Below are 13,204 nucleotides of genomic sequence, written 5' to 3'. Positions count from 1 at the left end.
TACCCAAAACATATTTATCAAACATTAATAAGCATTTACTGCAAAAGCTTAATACCATAAATTAGAGGAGGACCATATTTAAAATGATACTAAATTCCAGCTACAACTAACTGGTTGAAGCCAAAGGAAAGCAAATTTGGGCTGACTGAAGGAAGACTTTTCTAAATCTTGACACTACCTCAATATGGAATGACTGGAATTAAGACATAGTGGCCTGAAAAGCAACATGAGCGATCAACAGTAGCAAAAACATCAGACAGACCTCAGTTCTTATGTTTTTAGTCTATTTTTCTAAGTTTTCTAAAACTGGTGGAAAGAGGAAGGGTTAAAATAGTGATTTTAAAGATTAAATGAAATAATGTATCAAGTGCCTAAAACAGAGCTAGGACTATGACATCACTCTGGATTTATATTTATACACTATATATGGACATCACCAGATGGTCAATACCAAAATCAGATTGATTATATTCTTTGCAGTCAAAGATGGAGAAGCATTACACAGTTAGCAAAAACAATCCCTGGAGCTGAATGTGGCTCAGATCATGAGCTCCTTTATTGCGAAATTCAGATTTAAATTGAAGAACATAGGAAAGCCACCAGGCCATTCAGGTATGATCTAATGAAATCTCTTATGATTACACACTGGAAGTGACAAATAGATTCCAGGAATTAGATCTGTAGACAGAGGGCCTGAAGAACTATGGACAGAAGTTTGTAATACTGCTCAGGAGGCAGTGACTAAAACCATCCCAAAGAAAAAGAAAGGCAAGAAAACAAAACAGTTGTCTGAGGAGGCCTTACAAATAGCTGAGAAAAGAAGAGAAGTGAAATTCAAAGGAGAAAGAGAAAGACATATTCAACTGAATGCAGAGTTTCAGAGAATGGCAAGAGATTCTTAACAGAACAATGCAAAGAAATATATGAAACAACAGAATGGGAAAGACTAGAGATCCCTTCAAGAAAATCAGAGATTCTAAGAACATTTCATGCAAATATAGGCACAATAATAAAGGACAAAAACGACACGGACCTAACAAGCAGAAGAGATTAAAAAAAGGAGGCAAGAATACACAGAACTACACAAAAAAGGTCTTAATGACCTAGATAAACACTATGGTGTGGTCACTCACCTATAGCCAGACATCCTGGAGTGTGAAGTCAATTGGGCCTTAGGAAGCATTACTACGAACAAAGCTATCGGAGGTAATGAAATTCCAGCTGAACTATTTCAAATGTGAAAAGATGATGCTATTAAAGTGCCACACTCAATATACCAGCAAATTTGGAAAACTCAGCAATGGCCACAGGACTGGAAAAGACCAATTTTCATTCCAATCCCAAAGAAAGGCAATGCCAAAGAATGTTCAAACTACTGTACAACTAGACTCCTTTCACATGCTAGCAAGGTAATTCTCAAAATCCTTCAAGCTAGGCTTCAGCAGTACATGAACTGAGAACTTCCAGATGCACAAGCTGGATTTAGAAAAGGCAAAGTAACTGGAGATCAAATTCCCAGCATCTGTTGGATCACAGAGAAAGGGAATTCCAGAAAAACACCTATCTCTGCTTAACTGACTATGCCAAAGCCTTTGACTTTGTGGATCACAACAAACTATGGAAAATTCTTAAAGACATGGGAATATGAGACCATATTACCTGCCTCCCGAGAAACCTGTATGCAGCTCAAGCAGCAGCAGAACAGGATATGGAACAATGGACTGGTTCAAAACTGGGAAAGGAGTTTGTCAAGGCTTTAGACTGCCACCCTGCTTATTTAACTTTCATGCAAAGCGCATCATGCAAAATGCCAGACTGGATGAATCAAGCTGGAATCAAGATTGCCAGGAGAAATACCAACAACCTCAGATGTGCAGATAATTCGACTCTACTGGCAGAAAGCAAAAAAGGAACTAAATAGTGTCTTTATGAGGGTGAAAGAGGAGAGTGAGAAAGCTGGCTTAAAACTCAGCATTCAAAAAACTAAGATCATGGCATCTGGTCCCATCATTTGATGTAAATAGATGTGGAAAAGGGGGAAATAGTGGCAGATTTTATCTTTGTGAGCTCCAAAATCACTGCAGATGTTGACTGCAGCCATGAAATTAAAAGATTCTTGCTCCCTGGAAGAAAAGCTAGGACAAGCCTAGACAGCATATCAAAAAGCAGAGACAATACCTTGGTATATAAAGGTCCATATCCATATAGTCAAAGCTATGGTTTTTCCAGTAATCATGCACAGATGTGAAGAGTTGGACCATAAAGAAGGCTGAGTGCTGAAAGATCAATGTTTTTGAATTGTGGTGCTGGAGAAGACTCTTCAGAGTCCCCTGGACAGCACAGAGAACAAACCCGTTAATCCTAAAGGAAACCCAACACTGAATATGCATCAGAAGGACTGATGCTGAAGCTGAAGCTCCAATATTTGGCCACCTGATGCAAAGAACTGACTCATGGAAAAGACCCTGACACTCAGAAAGATTGAGGGCAGGAGAAGAGAACAGCAGAGGATGAGATGGTTGGATGGCATCATCAACTCAACTGACTTGAGTCTGAGCCAACTCCAAACTCCAGAAGATAGTGAAGGATAGGGAAGCCTGGCATGCTGCAGTCCATGGGGCTGCAAAGAGTCAGACACGACTTAGTGACTGAATGAAAACAACAGAGGGAAATAAACACTTATTGAGACAATAATCCATCCTCATTTAAAACGCACAACTTCTTGGTGTTAAGTATATTCAGAGTTGTGCAACCACCACCAAAATATAATTTTTGACCATTTCAACACCTCAAAAAGAACTATGTAACCACCAGGAGTCACTTCCCATTCCTTCATACTCCTCCAGCCATAAGCAACCAACAAATTACCTTTTTCTCTATGATTTCCCTCTTCTAATGTTCATGTAAATGACATTATACAATGTGTGGCTTTTTATGCCTGGCTTTTTCATTTAGGATGATGTTTTCAAAGTTCATCTATCTTATAGCACATATCAGCACATTCATCATCATAAACAGATGTGGTAAATACACCACATTTAATTTTTCCATTAAGTTGACGGACATTTAGAGAGCTTCCACTTTTTGGCAGTTATGAATTAGTGCTGGTATGAACACTTGTGTACAAGTTGTTGTATGGGCACACTTTCTTCTATTGAGTAGATACCTAGAACTGCTATGTGTTGTACGAAAGGAAAGGTAGCAACTCCACTTGATAAAGACAGAAGAGGCTCTAGGGCCTGACAACATGTATATGGTTAAGGCACTGCCACCTACTTCACTGTATCTAACCATCAAGTTTTTTGGTAAAAAAATAATGCTGGCTAATATTTACAACACGCTGTTCTAAGTACTGTATTTTACTGAACCACGGGTACCATCAAGTACTCAATACACCATTATTTTATATACCATGAGAAAGAAAAAAACTGGGCCAATTAAATTATCTCATCCACTAAAAGATATACCCTGATTTGAGAAATATTAAAAATGTGAAAAAAAGTTTCATAGCATAATTGAAATACTATTTTTTAAATGTACTACTCCTTTGAAAGGATTTTACAAATGAGGAAACACCTTAGACAACTTGCCTAAGATCAAAAAGTCTGTCAAATGCTGTAAGATCTGAACTATGGGTGATTATTCTTGTTCTTGGAAGAGCCACAATCACTGTTTCAGAGATTCGGCCCTTACTCCTTTCGCATTAGGATCAAGGAAGTAGAGCAGCACGGTGGGCCTTACAAATTTAGTTTCTATTTGACCTCTAACCCTCAGTTCCCTCATTCATTAAGACTGTCTTAGGAAGGCATATAAAATTCTTAGCACAATGCAAGTGACATCTTAATAGTAAAAATATAGTGTTTGAGAGCAGTCTCTCTTGAGATCTTTTCTTTCTTCCCTCGTTTCCATTAAAAAAATTATTGCTTAGGCTTGGAGGTCATCCTTATCTCAAAACATTTTAAAATCTTTTCTTAAATTTATAGTATTCTACAATTAATGTAAACTAAACAGACTGCTACTTATTTTAATGATAATATTGACAATCAAGATTACCTAGTAGAGGGTAACTAAGATGAGGATGAATATTATGTCATAGATATAAAATGAAAGTTTAATAGTGGTCACCTCTAAGTGGTCATACTGAAAAGATGTTCTTTTTCAAGAAATACATCACCATTCAAATTTCTACAACAAATACAAACTACTTTTATAACAGGAGGGGGAAAAAAAATCAACCAGGCTTGAAAGGTAGGAACAACCAAAATGCCCATCAATAGATAAATAAAATGCAGTGTTTATGGAATACTATTAAGCCTTAAAAAAGAAAGAAGTTCCAATACAAATTATAACAGAGATGAGCCTTCATTCGAAGAGCTGACTCATTGGAAAAGACTCTGATTCTGGGAGGGACTGGAGGCAGGAGGAGAAGGGGACAACAGAAGATGAGATGGCTGGATGGCATCACTGACTCGATGGACGTGAGTCCGAGTGAACTCCAGGAGTTGGTGATGGACAGGGAGGCCTGGTGTGCTGCGATTCATGGGGTTCCAAAGAGTCGGACACGACTGAGCGACTGAACTGAACTGAACTGAAAGACATTAAGTTAAGTGAAATAAACCAGGTATAAAAGAATACAAATTGAGTGATTCCACTTAAATGAGGTACCTAGGGTAGACCAAAATTCATAAAGTATAACTGGTTACCAGCATGAGGAAACAGGAAGTTATTATTTAGTAGATGAAAAAAGGTTCTGAAGATGGATGGTAGTGATAGATGAAAAACAAACTGAATCTGCTTAATGCCACTAAACTGTACACTTACAATTGGTTAAGGTAATAAGTTTTATGATTACTTACCACAATTAAAAAAATCAAACAGGTTTATCAGAAAATAGATGAACATAAATAACAGAGAAACAGGCACCTCACAATGGCAGGTGACACAACTTTACCCTGGAACTTCCATTACCCTGTCTATTCTTAAACAGGGGACAACCAGTAAGTTGAGTGAATGAATTCTGGAAAGACTAATTTATGCTCAAGGGACACTGTACTTTTAGGAATCAGAGAAAATACAAATGTCTATTAAGCCATGGTCTTTGACCTCAGGAACACAAAAGCTAGAAAAAGATACATATCCCCAAATAATACAGTACATTAATTCATACTATAACTGTGTTAGTCCTATGTAAGTTATATAAAATGCTATTGAGAGTAAAGGGAGAAACATTTTGTCAGGCACAGCTTAATGGAGAAAGTGATACTTTACCCAGACCTCAAAAGAAAACTAGCATTGTCAATGACAGGGATAATGATTCAAGTGAAAATGACAGGGAAGTGTGAAAGAATAAGCATTATACAAACAGAAAATAATCTAGGTTGGAAAATGTTGGAAAATGAAACCAATTTTGTGGGTGAAAGAGGCAGAAGATTAGGATGGAAAAGACCACAGAGGCACGTTATAGGAGATTTTAAATGCCCGTCGCTATAAGGAGTTTAGACTATTAACAAGGAAAGAGAAGAAATGAAACATGATCAAAAATTCACTTTAGGAAGATTTACAGTACAGCACTACAAACAATGAACAAAAATGAAATGGTGATTAAGTAACAGGCAAAACAGGGGAAGTAACAATGCTGAAAGCCTAAACTAAAATAGTGATGATAGTAAAAGCAAAGAGGTAAAGGAAGCAGTTAAGTCAAAATGTAAGTTTAGGTTAGTTCCACTTGTTATACACAATCCTAGGTTATTTTGTTTCCTCTTTTAACATTTATCACAATTGCAGTGTTTGTTCATTTATTTCATCCCACTAGAACATGAGTTCCATGACAGCAAGGACAGTAAAAGCTTTATTTATTGCTATACTGGCACAAAGCATTCAAATAAATGTTGAATAAATCCAGAATACACTATTCCCTAAAAAAAAAAAATATATATATATATATATATATATATATATTTTTATATATATATATTTCTTTGAGGCAAATAAAAATTTGTGTAAGATTCTCTAAATTTGGGACACTGCAAGTTTTACCAGACCTAGAATTTAAGCCATTGTCAGATATAGATCTTGTTCTGTCTAAATACATTACTAGCTGCCTCTAAGTAAGCTTGCTTTTCATTCTAATTCCAGAAGCAAACTGTTTGCCATTACCTGAAACCCTGTCCACACCAAATTTACACAGCAAACACACACACATACAAACTAGAGTATATATTAATTAAATGAACCAAGAAATATAGTTCATACATAAAAATGGGCTTACAATACCTTAGGGGGATTAAATGGATATGTTTCTGGTATTTTAATCTCTAGTTGATATCTTCCTCCTAAAAAATGGGGAAAACAGAAAGTTAAGAATGTTGCTTGCCTCAAATATGTGAAGCCAAATATAGTGATAGAACTTTTCAAAATATATACTATTTTATATTCAATTACAACAGATTCACTTTAAAGTTGAAACCCAAAAAGGAAACAGACAAAATATTACTAGTTTTTAATTTAAAGGTCACTTAAAGCATACAGAATACCCATTTTATACAACTGATATTAGCTTATCAGTGAATAATCAGACTAGAGATGGATGAATACATTAAATCTGTAGACAATCCAATGCCAAAGACTTCACTGGAACAATTACGGAGTACAGGTTCTATCTGCTTTTGCTTCCTTTAGTCCACACTGATAAAAGCTGCTAAATAAGACAAAAAAATGGAAAGAAAAAAGGAAAGACGGTAGGGAAGTATAAAGGCATAGAAGGGACAGAGAATAAAGATACACAGATTATGCCATAAACTGAAAAAATCTGTATCAAGCTGGTTCTCTCAAACGTGAAACTGTCCCAAACTTTTATTTGGGACATAAAATGCCAATATTTCTTGTTAAAATTTAAAAAACAAAATTCAACAATAAGACAAGAGGTAGGCACAAAGACAAAAACCTACTCTCTTCCTCTAAATAGGTATATAAAATGCAAAACTTTACAAAAAGATTGTTCTCAACAGTAATATATACACAGTAGGCAACATACTGGTATGAAGTTATCTTGAGCAACTAGCAGCTAAACAGGGTATTTTTTAAAAAAAGTTTATCTAGCTTTCCATACTAAGATATTAAAAGGGAGGATAACTGTCCCTCAGGAAACTCTGAAGGGGGTGGGGTGTCTTGCACTGGACTTCAGACTGGATTTGAGTCCTAACTCTAAAGAAACTTCTAATTCTAAAATTTTATGTTCCATTAACATAGAGTATTTACCATTCCAAAATATAACAAACAAAACTGTGCCAGTGAAATAGTTATAACTACATCTTGGATTTGCTTCAAAATAATCAAGCAAATTAGATCAAAGACTGGCCATGAATTGATAGTTATTAACACTGGCTGATGAGTACATGGAAGTTTCATTATACCATTTGCCTTCTGTATGTATCTGAAATTTTCCATAATAATAAGTAATAAAATACAAATATTAACTGTGCACTAGGAACACTATCGATTTCAAAATTCTATACACTCAATCCTCAGTATATCCTTCACTTCTTTCACTGTTAGGAATGAATGAATGCCGATCTGAGAATGAAAAGAGTAATTCACTTGGTACCACTTTCTTCGCCCTTTTTGGTTCCAATTCTTCTTTTCTTGCTTATTCTTTTTAATAGAATCTCAGACTGACTGATATACAAGTAGAACTAGATGCCTGAAGCACAGAGGACGTGACAGCAGTGAAACAGGAAGGAAAGAAGCCAAAAAGAAAAGAAAAAGAGCTAAGAGAAGAGGACCTCAGGAAATTTTTGTGTACACAGAGATAACTTTATGTTCAGTTATAAATGTCAGCTTCAAATATAGGTATAATAAATTTGGCCTGAGTAATATGCACAGTCTTCTTTTTCCTTCCTATGAACTTTACTTTTTTCCATTAATTTCAAATTACTGTCTCTATAACCTTTCATATAAGGTTTTTCCTTCTTGAATGTCCAAAACAATCTCTTAGGAGCAGTATGAGAGCCCTGAAATACTACAGAAATAATGCTGGACCCTAGAGTCCCCCAAATCCTATTTCTACTCCATATGCTGTTAGTATGCTCTGTCTTGCATTATTTGACAACTTCAATATACAATCAATACAGCATTAACCAGAACATTATTTGATATACATCAGAACAACATAACTAAGAAAGCTTTATAATATTCAATAACTATATTACTATCGTAACAGCTTTCACTATAAAATATTTACTTCTTGAAGAATAGCTTTTAATATTAAACATCTTTAATCTTTAAATTTAACTTAGTCCAAAGGGAAGCTGGGGTAGCAGTGAGATTTTTTTTTTTTAAACATCAAGAATGACTCTGTAAATTTAAAACAGCTCTTAGGGAGAAAGGCTCAAGAACTAAATTGCTCCTTTGCCACTGAGCCATTAAGGCAAAAGAAGAAAACTGAGGTAACATATACAATAACATGGTCATTTTAACTCAATCTGATTACTTTCTACACTACATAAAATAGCTGCCTGATTTCTTAATGATGGCTATTAACAATTTAACATTCCCATGTAGACTTTTGTCTTAGCTATTGAGATTAAAAAAAAAACACCCTCAAAATTTATCAAGAGCCCTGAGATACACATTATCAAAATATTTTATTCCATTCATGTTGCAAAAAAAGTATTAAGCTAATGCCCTCAAATGATGCTTTTCTTAAACAAAATGAACCTCTCTTCAATAGTTTTATGAGAATACAATTTAATCTACTTCAAATACATATCCAAGAAGCATATTAAAACTAGTGTTATCAAACATTAATGTCTCAGTGGCAGCAGCAGAAATAAGCACTTAAAAATTATCAAGCTTGTTTCTAACTAATGAATGCGGTATAGTTATAACTTAATCATCCTGCAAGTAAGTGTGTATTGTCCAATTTTTAAAAACTTCATGTACCTTTACTAACAGTTGCTAAGAAAGTAACAAACTCTCTGTCTAGTTCAGGAGCTCTCTTGTTTATAAATATCAATTTACTGGAAGAGCTGCAGGGTGATAATGCTACTGTCCTACTATCTTTTAAAAACATATCTAAACAACCTAAAAAAAGTAATTCAAGAATATTTATAGTGTATGCCTTCAGAAGAAGCTAGTATATCATAAATAACATATGCTACTAAGGACGAACTTGATTTTTGCAAGGTAACTCAAGATCTCTTCTCCAGCTAACAACTGTCAAAAGTACTACATGAATAGCCATTCATGAAAGAATCCAGATGAGGCCTGGCATATAGGAGGCACTATAAAAAATTAAGTCTAGAAATGGCTCATATGAACTATACAACAAAAAACAAAATTATATCATTTCAGATTTGGTAGAATGTGCTAAGGATATTTTAGGGACTTTAAAAATTCAAATGAAAACAGAAAAATAGTCTAGGACGCTGAATTTTTCTGAAAAACTTTAAGTTATTGTTCATTACAGAACCACTACATTCAAGAGAGACATCACTGTCACTTCCATCAGTCAGTCAATCCTGTTTTATTCAAGAGCAGAAAGAGATTAGAAAAAAAGGCTTTAGAGTCATAGGCTATTAGGGACTCAAATCCCAGCTGTGCAGCTTAGATGTCTTAAACAGTTACTTAACTTTCCTGAGCTTAAGTTTCTTCATCTATGAAACAGTGATAACTGTACTTACCTCATAAGATATGTTTTAAGGACTGAATGAGAAAAGACACATAAACCTCAAAATAAGTAAGAACTCAATAAATGCTACTACTACAAACAATATTACATGACTTCTATCAAATATGTGAATGCCTCTTATATGCAAGAATCTTGGCTATGCCATATAAACTCAAATATATAATAATATTCACTACTGAAGATCTGCCTAATGAGTGAATAAAAAGCTTACAAAGCTCCTTTCCGTATCTTACCACCCCAATTCCATGGTCTAAAGTATAAAGATTTAGTTTGTCAACAGAGTTCAGGAAAGCTGCCTCCTTTCTTTTCTATATGCCTTGAAATGATCACTTAAAGCTTTCCTGAATAAAGAAAATTAAATATTTGAATACAGCCTGTATACAGACATATGAGTGAATTACATGCTAAATGACAAACAGGGAAGAGGAACTTTGCTTTAAAAAATAAACTTAAGTCAGAAATTTAAGACAAAATTTGTTACAGATACCATATGAAGGGTAACTGAGAGTTCATGTAAGTTAAATGTTTAACATGTAGATGTAAATTTAATTTTACACTGTTAAATTCTAACATAATATAACCTGTAGCTTAGCTCTACTAAATCTGTTTTGGGAAAAGAAAAAAGTTAGCTAAAATTCAGTAAGAAAAATCGGTCTAGGTAAGTATCTAAATTTATTATTTAAAAACTGCTGTATATATCCTTAAGCCAAATGAAGTTACCTTCCATGTAGTTTATAAATGCTTAAGACTTTTCTGATTTAGTGTTTCAGATAAGTTCTAATACGCACAATATTTTGATACAGAAAAAAGTACTTGCCTTCATATGGTGTGTCTGGAGGTCCTGCTATTTCTCCTCTTAATTCTGTAAAATTCTCATCTACAAGATCTACTTTAATTTGATTTTTGCTCGTCTTAAAAATAAACAGAAAATAAATGTTAGTTATATCAGCAAGGAAAAAAACCTATTTTTATTAAAGTATTACCTATAAAAATTTTTTGAAACCCGTTCTTTCATAAGCTTATCTACTCTAGTAAAAATAATATTCTGTAATTTTCAAGAACGTAATGAGCCAATCTGAAGAATACTTAAAACAAAAACACTAACAAAATTTAACTGCAATGTTTTTAACGACATTATGCCATTTTGAATAATAGTACAATGTCCTGTTGACTTTATTATAGGAATGTTTAGAGAAAAATAGCTAACACCTATTTTATACCTGCCAAATTCATGTGTATTAGATCCAAAGTGATAATTCTATTCATCTATAGATGAACACTGCCATTTGATACCCTGGGCTACATGGGTTCGAAAACAAACAGAAAATTCAGGGTCATTATAAACTCATTTAGGCTATACACTCTAATTATATTTCTAGGTGTGTAGGTTAACTGAAAATATTACACCATCAAGCAGGACAATGAAAGCCCTAAGTGTCTAGTTAATCCCTTTCCACACAATTTCCTGAAGCCTAAATGCCTCACTAGAATTTCCAATGCCTTCCTCAATCTGTTTTTCTGCTTAGTTTACTTCAGTGGCAATTACTTACTTTTCAAAACAGATTTTTATATTATATTTATCTACATCTACTATATTTTGTACATTTCTCAAAGTACTGTCATATCAATCTTATCACTTCAATCTCTCAATGATCTTTAACAATCCATTCTCATAGTAAATAATGACTGTGATTCAGAAAACCCTCCAGTGGGATTCACTTCAGTGGTCACATGTACTTGCTTGCAAATGGGCTCTCTACTTAGATTTTGTAACCTTCACTAGTATCTTATTGGTCTGTTCACCTAACACAACAATCCTCCCCTTTTCTCAATTTTTAAAACCGTAATTCCTCAAAATACAGGTTTTGTTTTCATTTTTTGGTTAGGATTTAAATATTTATCTACATTTAGTTATTTTGTGGGGCTTCCCATATGGTAAAGAATCCACCTGCCAAGCAGGAGACTCAAGTTCGATCCCTGGGTCAGGAAGAGTCCCTGGAGAAGGAAACAGCAAGCCACTCCAGTATTCTTGCCTGGGAAATCATCTCATGGACAGAGAAGCCTGACAGGCTACAACCCTGGGGTCACAAAGAGTCAGTTACAACTTAGCGACTGAACAACTTACTTTGTACTTCACACTTTATACCTAAGTGACACATGTACTCTTACAAAAGACAGCCCCATAAGATTTTAAAAGAAAATTTTTGCTTTTCAACATACCTCTTAACCTTGATTACTAGATGGAAAAATGTAAGAATTATTAAAGTCCTTAACTGCCCCCATCCCAAAAGAAGATACCATCATTTTCACTTTTTCTAAACAATTTAGTATTGAATGTTAAGTACAGAAAAAATATAACTTTAAAACCCAAATTTTAAAGATTTTATGTAACTTTTATCTTATTTTTAATAAGAATATAGGATTAAAAATCTTACTTTATGCATTTTAAATAGAATTAGATTCACAACCATTTCTGCATTTGAGATTAAAGTATTTCATATTTTTCTGAAGATAATTTTACCCCCAAATTAGATTTAATTATAAATATGCATAATAGGGAACTTATTCCTATGCCCTAAAAAAAAAAAGTCATTCATTATCATCTTTGATATCTGCAGAAGAGGATGAAATGTACAACTTTAGTAATGGTAAAATACTTTGTTGAGTAAGAACAGGAATGAAGAAGGTTAAAATGAAAATCAGAGGTATTAGATGTTCACTGACCAATTTAAGAAGCCAAAAGTGTAACTTACAGAATCTATTTTTCTCCCTTAAGACTTCTAAGGAAAACAAGAGTAAATGGATCTTGCAAATCATGAATACTTTCAAAGTTCTCTATAGCATCCCACAATATCTGCTTCCCCCAAAGAAGTAAATAACCCTAAAACCGCAGGATATTAAAGGACACTCTTACACTAAAGTTTGAGGAAGGGTAGAAAGCAGTAACAAATTAGAAAAGTTGCCCTGCAAATTGCCCCAATTGTCTGATCAGTAAAATGCTAAAGAATTATTAACTGTCATACCTCTATCCTTATTTCTGCCCTCATTTCCCCCCAAATTATAACTCAGAAAAATGGCTCTTATTTTTTGCACTCCAGGGAAAGAAAACTTTGTGTATAAAAATTTACCACAAAAGCTCAAGAAAATACGTCACCATGATGAATCCCATTATAAAGAAGTACTTGGTTCTAGAGTTGGTTTTTATGGTAAGTTAAAGATGAAGACTTTCCACAGCTTAATTTTTATATCATGCCAATTATTCTTTATTACATTCATACTCTAATGCAAACATCCAGTACTCCACAATCCAAAACTCCAAGACCACTGTCCACACAAACTAATTTAAAATCCCACTTTAAGACTCAGAACTATAAGGGAGAAAGACAGAAAATAGCAAAATGACAGACAATATTTTTAAAAATCATAGCTTTTGGATTCAGACAGAAAGGAGTTTATTTCCAGTTCTGCCAGTTACTTGTGATGTTAATTCAGGTATGTCACTTACCATCTAACTCT

General features: G+C 34.1%; 1 protein-coding gene and 1 non-coding gene across 4 annotated transcripts in view; one reads left to right on the top strand and one right to left on the bottom strand.

Annotated features, from left to right (window-relative positions):
• Nucleotides 1-13,204, bottom strand: part of UBE2K (ubiquitin conjugating enzyme E2 K) — a 79,290-nt gene that overhangs the window by 22,914 nt on the left and 43,172 nt on the right. Inside the window, exons 2-3 of one of the 3 annotated variants that reach the window (XM_019962612.2) lie at nt 10,506-10,599; nt 6,274-6,332 (exon numbers count right to left, since the gene is read on the bottom strand). The exons of 1 other annotated variant lie outside the window; for it this stretch is intronic. In XM_019962612.2, coding sequence (XP_019818171.1) covers nt 6,274-6,332; nt 10,506-10,599 — 153 coding nt within the window. The remainder of the gene's footprint in view (nt 1-6,273; nt 6,333-10,505; nt 10,600-13,204) is intronic. One more of the 3 variants, XM_070791319.1, reaches the window with a different exon arrangement.
• On the top strand, nt 3,180-3,302 carry LOC139183734 (U6atac minor spliceosomal RNA). Its single transcript, XR_011567355.1, has one exon. It is a non-coding gene; the product is annotated as a U6atac minor spliceosomal RNA (small nuclear RNA).

Source organism: Bos indicus, chromosome 6 (genome assembly GCF_029378745.1).
Source record: "Bos indicus isolate NIAB-ARS_2022 breed Sahiwal x Tharparkar chromosome 6, NIAB-ARS_B.indTharparkar_mat_pri_1.0, whole genome shotgun sequence".
Lineage (NCBI taxonomy): Eukaryota > Metazoa > Chordata > Mammalia > Artiodactyla > Bovidae > Bos > Bos indicus.
This window is presented reverse-complemented; position numbering and strand designations above follow the sequence as displayed.